At 39.3% G+C, this 10,555-nt stretch overlaps 1 protein-coding gene across 2 annotated transcripts in view; it reads right to left on the reverse strand.

The window, feature by feature from the left end:
• LOC102545019 (Putative N-acetylated-alpha-linked acidic dipeptidase) overlaps positions 1 to 1,845 on the reverse strand; it is a 50,834-nt gene extending 48,989 nt beyond the window's left edge. Inside the window, exon 1 of one of the 2 annotated variants that reach the window (XR_012076454.1) lies at positions 1,551 to 1,817. Coding sequence is in view for 1 of the 2 variants with exons in the window: in XM_072969027.1 (XP_072825128.1) it covers positions 1,551 to 1,668 (118 nt within the window). In the remaining variant the exon portion in view is untranslated. Of the gene's footprint in view, positions 1 to 1,550 lie in introns of both variants that reach the window. The other variant, XM_072969027.1, reaches the window with a different exon arrangement.
• Between the last annotated feature and the right edge of the window lie 8,710 nt (positions 1,846 to 10,555).

Below are 10,555 nucleotides of genomic sequence, written 5' to 3' on the forward strand. Positions count from 1 at the left end.
CTTTCAAGGAGTTTCCCAGTTATTCATCACATATAGACATACACACATGCATATATACATGCCTATTGAAATAAATGGTTGGCAGAAATATAGGTCCACCAGTATGGAAAACAAAGGGAAATGGATTTCCCTGCAGGATCAGGGAAGGGCACAGTGAGGATGAAATGCTTGAATTGAGATCTGAAAAATGAACAGGATAAAGAGGGAGGGAGGCCTGTGGGGGGGGGGTGAGCACAGAATCCTAGGAAAAAATTAACTAACATTAATAAAGAACTGATTCTGTGTAAACCATTGAACACTGATGCAAGGATGGTACTGAGGGCAATACTGGGGAGAACAGAATGCCTGTAAGAGACGCAGAAGATGTTAATCCCCATACCAGTCTTGCCAAGTCTGTTTCTGTGTTTGCAGTTGAGAAAATTAACTCAGGTTGAAGTGTGTCCTTACTGAGAGCACTTTCCTCATTTAAGTCCCACAACAACCCTAACATCCACACGTTAGTTGTGAGAGAAGTGTGGCTCAAAAGTCTTTAAATGACCCCAAGGTCACGCAGCAAGCAAAAAGAGACTGACTCTGTGCCAGCCTAGCTGGTCTATGCCCTGGCCTTCTAAACTCTAGAAAGCGGACCCAGAATTGGGAGTAGGGGCAAACTATCTGGCAATACCTTAGGCTAGTCCGGCACATTAATGTTCAACTAGAAGCATCTCCTCATCAGAAAAGAATAAAGAAAAGGGCCAATACCGCAAGACTGTGCCGGGAGCTTTAGCTATTTCATGTACAAAAAGTTACAAATACTCTTCTTATCATAAAGATAGACAAACTGAGGCTAAGAGACTCGGTAACTTGTTCAAGGCCACGAAGAAGTTGCAGAGTCAAAACTCGAATTTAAAAGTCTCAGCTTGTCTGTGGTGCCCCTCTGGTTACCTTGCAGAGTTGGGTTGAGTCTGCAAATCAGTACACGGGGAAAACGCGAAAGAACTGCTGGTAAAGACCTGTTCCGAGCACTGACAACAGTGTCAGCCAGTTACAATGTCCCTCTATTATGCATGTACTCCCAAGAAGACAAAGCGAGCGAAAAGGTCTCTCATGCAGCAGTGCCCTGAGTCCTACCTGCTGTACATAAGAAGCAGCTCCAGGCAGAAGCGCAAGACCACAGACCCCAAACAGGTAAGGGTCGTTTCCTGCAAAACTCCCTGGACCACCTGGCAAACGCCCCAGAGATCGGCCGCTTCTCCTGAAGCGTAACCAATTTCCGCAGGGCTCCAGCAGGTGGAACTTTCTGGAGTGCAGTTTCAGGGTCTCTCCGTCCTACTCCTTACCCTGGGTGACTGCCCTCCAGGAGCGTGTCCAGAAACCAGCCGTGCACTGCCCCCAGCAACTCCCACCTACCTCGGGGCGCTCGTCCCCACCTGTTCCCCCGACCCAGTCATCGCTGACCCCGGGAGCCCAGCGGCGCGACCCCCCCTCCCGCCGGCAGCCCGCCCGGGAGTCCCGCGAACCGCGGAGCCGCGGGGTCGGCTCCGGGCCGTGCGTGGCGAGGGTCCCCCTACCGAAGACGAAGCCGAGGACGAAGAGGCCGGCCGCCAGCAGCAGCGCCCCGGCGCACAGCCAGCGCGGCCGGCGCCAGGCGACCGAGGTGGCGCTGGTTTCGTGCAGGGGATTCCACATCCCGGCGCGCGGTCGGCGGAGCCCGCAGGGACCGTGCGTCGGCGGCGGCCCCACTGCGGCCTCGCGGGCGCGGGGCAAAGGCTCCCTCCCGCTGGGGCCCGCGCTTATCGGTTGAGCACGCCCCAGTCCACTCCCGGCCCCGGGCTCCGCTTTCTCCGCCCAGAAAGTTTCGCTTCTTCACTCCGGCCCAGTCCCGGCGCCGGGAGGCGGCGTCCGCGGCCGGAAGAAAGCCCCGCCCCTTTGGAGAGGCGCTTAGAAACTCTGCAGCCTGCAGCTCTCCAGCCCTTACTCAGGAATGAACGGAGAAGGAGGAAGAAAGGAAGGGAAGAAGGGGGTGGGGGCGGAGCAAGAAGTTCTTTTTCCCTTAGCGGACCACAATCTGATTCACACAAAGAAAAGTTTCTCACTTAACCCAACAGAATGTTCCTCTTATCTGTCTAGGAAAGCACATACCCTAAGCCAGTTGGTAGGCTAGACTAAATTATGTCTCAATAACTTTTTTCAGATCTGAAATCCTAGTAGATATTTTATAGCCCTGTAATGAGTAAAGTCAAGTGAAAAACGGGAGTGTCCGGTTCTGGCGCTGTTTGGGGCTAGTCAGAGAGGAGATGGGGCTCAGTGTGGCTTTCCACTGTGCTTTCTACCAGGGAAGACCATTGATATTATATGATATGATAAACTATTAGGTACAAGCTACTATATATAAAATAGGTAAACAAGGTCCTACTATTTAGCCCAGGGAACTATATTGAATCTTTTGTAATAACCTATAATGAAAAACAATATATATATATATATATAACTGAATCACTATGCTATACACCAGAAACTAGCACAACATTGTAAATTATACTTTAATTTGTAAAGTTTCAGCAATAAAAAGTTTGTAAAAAGTTTCAGCAATAGACCCACCCCACACCCCACCAAAAAAAGAAAAACTATTAGGGAATTATCCCCTTCTTTACATAACATAACCATTTTTAAAGAAATAATATGGGCACTTGCTGAAGGCAGAACTTGTTTTTTCTTTCTTTCTTCCTTTCTTTCTTCCTTTCTTTCTTTCTAAGATAGTGGTTCCCAGCTTTTTCAAATATGAAGCATTTTTAACCAATCCATTTTTAAATTTTTAAATTGTTGACATTATAGAACTAAACTGAAATTTAACATTCCACTCTTACATTTTTTTATCAACAACCAGAAATAAAATCCATGAGCCAAAAATCCAAAACAAAACTAAAAACAGGGAAAAGCTTATAAAACTAAATATGGATCCCAGCATTAACAGCTGAATAGAGAATGTGATTTTTAAATTCTCAGCAGATGACAAAGTTGTGTAGAAACTGAACACTTACAAATTATTTAAAACCTGGAATCACTGACCAGAAATTACACAGTTAGATCATGGGAAAACAGCAGAAAGGGGTAATGAGTGAACCTACCCTGTTCTAGCCGCGCCCCCTGCCCTTCTCAGAGGAAAGCCTGGCATTGATTAGATAGTGGGCCAGACTAATGCTGGCAGCAGAACCAATGTGTCTGTTTTCATATTCCAGCTGCACTTGGGACTCTCACATTGTAGGTATGAAATCAGTCTTTGTTGAATTAACCCGAAGAATCAGTCATACATAATTCTACCCCTATTATAAATTCTTAAAAAATTACAACATGGTATCTAAAGGGGGACAATGACCACATACTTTATAAAAACATCAATGTTCTTATAATCCGTGAGGGAGACTGCATGCGTGGACTGTAGGTAGGAGTGCTTTACGGAAGCACTGTATATAACAGAACCATGAAGTACCAGCAGATTCTGGACCACGGGAGATGAGAAGAAACTTTGAGTCTGGGAGCCAGAAGGGTAGTCAAGGACTGGTAGTTTCCTTTTGCAAAGGGAGAGGACAGAGAGAGATTAAGGAGAGACAGGGCTAGATCGTAGAGAGTCTTGGGTACTTTGAATAAAGAATTTCTGAGCTAAATGAAGAGACGTGGGAAAGTTAAAATGTCAGCAATGAGCCATGACAGCTACTCGACGACCTCAATCAGGAGAGGAGGAAATTTCTTAATCTCTTTCTAACGATGTCCTATATTTATTAAATGTCTCCTGATGTTCCTACGGTCAGATCTAACCAGGGATGGCAGATGAGTAATACTTACTGAGCACTTATTCTAAATGAGGCACTTTATGTACAATAACTCATTTAATCATCACTGGTGCTTCGTGGTTGATGTTATCACCCTTGGCGTTTTACATGTTAGAAAACTGAAATTTAAAGAGATGAAGTAAATCCCCGCAAGTCACTGAGCTAAGACATAATCCAGTGTCTGCCTTACTCTAAACCACTGTACTGAGCATGGGCTAAATTTGCTAAGAGCTTTGCTTGTCTTTGGAGAACCACTGGGCTTGGAGTCAGAGGACTTGGAGTTTAGCTTAGGATCTGGTCCTGTCTCAGATGTGTACCCTAGAGAGTCACATACTCAATTTGCTTGAATATATCTTCTCACTTGTAAAAATAGGACCATCTAATACCATTATTAAGTACCCTCTGTTAATAAAGATGTTCTGAAGATCAGATGTGACTATAAATGAGGTAAATTAAACTTCTAAAATATAAGAAGAGCTTTTTGAACAATATTAGGACTGCCTAACAATTTAATTAATATCCTTTATGGTGAAATGGGTTGCATTTGAAGAAATCAGAGAACAAATGAATATTTGTCAGATCTTATAGAAGGAATTCCTTCTCCCCTCGTGAAGCTTACAGTTTAGTGGGAAAGACATATCTTTTATGAGTAATAAATGACTAATATGAACACATTCTGCATGATAGGCACTTACTATATGCTTTACAGGAATTATTTCATTTAATTATGAGGATTTCACCCAAAAGAATTTGGAATCTCTAATAAGTGGTTATACAAGCCAGGCTAGATTTTATTTTGATATCATTTTCATTATCATTTCCCTTTTACAGCTGAAGAAACTAAGCTTTAGTGATGGTGATTAACTTCTCCCCCACCAAAAAAAAAAAAAAACCAAAAAACTGGCCCATGTTTGCTTTGATAAGCATTAGATCACACTGTACTTCCTTGTTTGATTATTGAGGAAAAATTGTCGATGACTTTTCATATAAGGACTGTAGAAGAACGCCAAACCCAGTGGGATAGCTCCTATTTCTCTCGATTATAGCATCTATCATACTGTATTTTAACTGTGTTCACTTGTATAGCTTCCCACTACTGTGATCTTTTTTGAGCTCAGGGACTTTATTTGACACATACTTGTACCCATAATTCCTGGTACAAAAAACTATTTGATAAATACACTTCCAATGAGTCAATAAACGAATGACTGAACTGAAGAACAACTCTGATGTCCAAAAGGAAAGCTATTTGCTGGTTAATTCTCTACATGTTATGTCTCCTAACGACAGTGAAACATCTGACATGCTTACACCTTGTCTGGACACCTATGTGAGATTTCGAGAACTTTGGTTTCATGCAGTTCTCTCCCTAGCCCTGACCACGTGCTTCCTTCACCCATTCATTATGACTCCTAAACTCCCAAGGAAAAGTGAATATAATATTTATTTAATAATGCTTTATTTTAAAATATCCAAAGATGCAAATGTACTCCTCTAGGTAGACATCTTATTTTCACCTTCACAGGCATCATTTTTTTCTCTCTTTAGAGATCCTGCTTAAAAATATTTACGTTCTGAAGTCTTTTTGATATTCATAGACATTTGCTGCTAATATACTGATCTCAACATTTCCTTAATTTTGTGTTAGCCTTTTGTTTTTACTCTTTTTACTTTTTTCTTTTTTTTTTTTTACATTTTTTATTGATTCATAATCATTTTACAGTGTTGTGTCAAATTCCAGTGTTCAGCACAATTTTTTAGTCATTCATGGACATATACACACTCATTGTTACATTTTTTTCTCTGTGATTTATCATAACATTTTGTGTATATTTCCCTGTGCTATACAGTGTAATCTTGTTTATCTGTTCTACAATTTTGAAATCCCAGTCTATCCCTTCCCACCCTCTACCCCGCCCCCCCCGTAACCACAAGTCTGTATTCTCTGTCCATGAGTCTATTTCTGTCCTGTATTTATGCTTTGTTTTTGTTTGTTTGTTTGTTTTTGTTTTTTAGATTCCACATATGAGCGATCTCATATGGTATTTTTCTTTCTCTTTCTGGCTTACTTCACTTAGAATGACATTCTCTAGGAGCATCCATGTTGCTGCAAATGGCATTATGTTGTCGGTTTTTATGGCTGAGTAGTATTCCATTGTATAAATATACCACTTCTTCTTTATCCAGTCACCTGTTGATGGACATTTAGGTTGTTTCCATGTTTTGGCTATTGTAAATAGTGCTGCTATGAACATTGGGGTGCAGGTGTCATCCTGAAGTAGATTTCCTTCTGGGTACAAGCCCAGGAGTGGGATTCCTGGGTCATATGGTAAGTCTATTCTTAGTCTTTTGAGGAATCTCCACACTGTTTTCCATAGTGGCTGCACCAAACTGCATTCCCACCAGCAGTGTAGGAGGGTTCCCCTTTCTCCACAGCCTCTCCAGCATTTGTCATTTTTGGATTTTTGAATGACGGCCATTCTGACTGGTGTGAGGTGATACCTCATTGTAGTTTTGATTTGCATTTCTCTGATAATTAGTGATATTGAACATTTTTTCATGTGTTTTTTGATCATTTGTATGTCTTCCTTGGAGAATTGCTTGTTTAGGTCTTCTGCCCATTTTTGGATTGGGTTGTTTATTTTGTTCTTATTGAGTCGTATGAGCTGCTTATATATTTTGGAGATCAAGCCTTTGTCGGTTTCACTTGCAAAAATTTTCTCCCATTCTGTAGGTTTTCTTCTTGTTTTATTTCTGGTTTCCTTTGCTCTGCAGAAGCTTGTAAGTTTCATTAGGTCCCATTTGTTTATTCTTGCTTTTATTTCTTCTAGGAGAAAATTTTTGAAATGTATGTCAGATAATGTTTTGCCTATGTTTTCCTCTAGGAGGTTTATTGTATCTTGTCTTATGTTTAAGTCTTTAATCCATTTTGAGTTGATTTTTGTATATGGTGTAAGGGAGTGTTCTAGCTTCATTGTTTTACATGCTGCTGTCCAGTTTTCCCAACACCATTTACTGAAGAGACTGTCTTTATTCCATTGTATATTCTTGCCTCCTTTGTCGAAGATGAGTTGACCAAAAGTTTGTGGGTTCATTTCTGGGCTCTCTATTCTGTTCCGTTGGTCTATATGTCTGTTTTGGTACCAATACCATGCTGTCTTGATGACTGTAGCTCTATAGTATTGTCTGAAGTCTGGGAGAGTTATTCCTCCAGCCTCTTTCTTTCTCTTCAGTAATGCTTTAGCAATTCTAGGTCTTTGATGGTTCCATATAAATTTTATTATGATTTGTTCTAGTTCTGTGAAATATGTCCTGGGTAATTGGATAGGGATTGCATTAAATCTGTAGATTGCCTTGGGCAGTGTGACCATTTTAACAATATTGATTCTTCCAATCCAAGAGCATGGAATATCTTTCCATTTTTTAAAGTCTTCTTTAATTTCCTTCATCAGTGGTTTATAGTTTTCTGTGTATAATTCTTTCGCCTCCTTGGTTAGATTTATTCCCAGATATTTTATTACTTTGGGTGCTATTTTAAAGGGGATTGTTTCTTTACTTTCTTTTTCTGTTGATTTATCGTTAGTGTAAAGAAAGGCAACTGATTTTTGAACATTAATTTTGTAACCTGCTACCTTGCTGAATTCTTCGATTACTTTTTTTTTTTCTTACACATTTTACTCTTTTCCTTTCAGATTTTAAGCTTCTTGGTGCCAGGAACCGCATCATGTTCCTATTTTTCTAGAGTGATCACAATGCCTTGTATACAGAAAAATCCTTTTGAATGAATGGATGACAGTATGCCAAGTCATGAAGCAATTATGAGGTATAAGAAATAATTACTGTTACTGAAGAGCTTGACTCAAAAGGGGAAGGCAGAGCCTAAATAGAAAGATAAGTAACAACACCAGAAAGCAGGGATTATCAGCCAAAAAGAACAGCAATAGCTGATGTTCAGGAAAGCATTGTGGACTCCTTATTTGTACTTAATGATTCCTATTAACCTCGATACCTTTTGTTTGAAGAACACCTTGATATATTTCACAGCGCCATATGCCCATCCAAACACACACAAAAACGTGTAGCATCACTTGGTAGGTAGGTAGGTAGGGAAGCTAAAATGTGACCTTACCATTCTCTTTCTCTCCCAGTGCTAGAAATAATAAATTCAGAAAAGAAATATTAAGTGAAGGAAAGGTAATACACTTGCATCTGCTACTAGTTATCAGCTTTTTGAAAGCTCCACAGAGGAAGGATTGTGCCTGACAGAGGATTTGGCACATAATACTTACTCAATAAATACTTTATTTTATTTTACTGAAGTATAGTCAGTTTACAATGTTGTGTTAATTTCTGGTGTACAGCATAATGTTTCAGTTATACATATACATATTATTGCTTTTTGTATACTTTTAAAGGAACGAATTGTTTAGCCACTATCAGATGATGAGTAGTCACTAGCTAGTTTCAAAGCTCCTTTAAACAATAGAACAGCATGGTGCAAAATCCAAGTATTTAACTTTAACTCAAAAGAAAGCATTTTTGGTCCTTTACTAATATGTACTCATTTTTTATTCAGTCCTTCCAGACATTTTTCTATGCACATACATAATATGTTTAAAAATAGAACATAACGTCTTGCTATGTATTTTTTATTTGAAGAAATCTTTTGATGTATATATACATACAGAAAAGTACACACATCATAATCGTACAGCTTCATGAATTTTTACAAAGTGAAAACACTGGTAATTCAGAATCAAGATCAAGAAACAGAACTTCACCAAGAATGCAAGAAGTCCTCCTCAATCCTGTTTATATCACTACCCTTCACACTGCATAATATCCACTATTCTGTTCTGAATTCTAACACCAGTGTTTAGTTTTACAATTTTTATAAATAGAATTATATAATATATTTACTTTTGTTTTTGCTTTTTACACTCAGAATTATGCTTGTGAGATACTCTCAGTGGTGTGCTGGTAAGTCAGCTCCGCCAACGAAGGGAAAAGCCCCAATTTGTAGCATTTCCTAATTTCCGTGATGGAAATACTACCGCCATGGTAGATTTCAAGCTAATGACATGACGTAGCTGAACGTGCTGTTGGAAGAGATTGCCTATTGTGAGTGGTAGGAGCAGGCTCCAGCACATCACTAGAGCATGTTTTCCCATGTAGCAATAATTCATTCATTCTCAGTGCTCTGGACTAACCAACTGTGCAAATACAGATCACCACGGTCCTCCTCTTGATGGACATCTAGAACTCTCCGGTTCTTCGCAGTTAGAGACTGTGCTTCTATGAACATTTGGAGATACTGTGTATTTATTTCTGTGAGTATACATCTAGAAGTCATAGGTATGTTTATGATTAGCTTTAGTAAATGAGTCCACTTTTTATGCACTACTCTTGCCAGCAGTGTATATGAAATTATAAATCTTCCACATGCTTGCCAACTAAATTGTATTTCCCCGACAGCTAATAAGACAAAGGAGCTTTTCCCAAGTTTCTTGCCTACTTGCATTCTCTGGAGTGACCGTTCAAGTGTTTCACTCAATTTTTAACTGGGGGCTCTGCCTTCTTCTTATTGTTTCATAGGATTTTGTAAATAGGCATGCCTATGATTTTGTAACATGCTATTTTACTCAATAATGCAGACTTTCACATTAGTACATACATTTTCTCCTTTGTTGTTTTTACTAGCTTTGAAATATTTTAAAGAATAGATGTGAAAAATCAAATTTTTTTTCTTAGGCATGTCAAAAATTTCTCTGTATGTCTAATTCATGTAAAAGTTTAATATATTGAATCAAAGCTGAAATCTGTCCTGGAGTGTAGCACCTGGAGTTTTGCCATGAATAAACATTTAAAAGGAAGGAGTGGCCCTTAAAGAAGTTGAAAAGTGGAAAGGTATTCTCCAGACCAATGAGGTAGGAAGGGCCCTGTCTATTCTACACACAGCAGAATCATCATAGAATATTAGCGCTCTTAGTTTGATAAGAAGCAACGTGAGTGTGACTGTATGGAGTAAAGTGAAAATGGTTGGTATTTGTTTGGAATATGAAAGTAAGAACTCAGCCAGAAGCTAATTGAAAATAAATAATGGCAAAGGTCACAGTTTTGAAAGTCTGTAATGGGAATTCAGAGAAAAGATACATTATTAAGACCTAAAGGGAACTGAGTTAGCATGTGTCTAAAGAAATATCTTTTTCAAAGCTCTTGAGAAAATATGGGGGACCATAAACTGAAGATTCAATTAATTGCAATTTTATTGGGGAAATAGAAGAGTGGGGATTGGACAGATGTTTCATTGTTTCTTTCAAACTAGAAACTAAAAGCTAGAATCTCTGTTTTTTGGTGTTTGCTTTAAATGATTGGAACCCTTTTACACTATTTGTAAGACTCAAAATGGTGCAGCCCCTATGGAAAATGGTACGAAAAATCCTCAGAAGTTTAAAAAGAACTACCATATGATTCAACAATCCCATGTCTGGGTATTTATCCAGAAGCAGGATCTTAAAGAGATATTAATTAGTTCTTCCACATTCGTTGCAGCCCTATTCACAACAGCCAAGATGTAGAAACAAACTTAATATCCACCAGTCAATGAAAGGATTTTTAAAAACGTGGTTTATACACAAAATGGAATATTATTCAGCCTTTAAAAAGAAGGAAATCCTGGAGAGGGGATAAATTAGGAGTTTGGGGTTAGAAGATACAAGGTACTATATATAAAATAGAAAAACAAC

The sequence above is a fragment of the Vicugna pacos genome, chromosome 10 (assembly GCF_048564905.1).
Source record: "Vicugna pacos chromosome 10, VicPac4, whole genome shotgun sequence".
NCBI lineage: Eukaryota > Metazoa > Chordata > Mammalia > Artiodactyla > Camelidae > Vicugna > Vicugna pacos.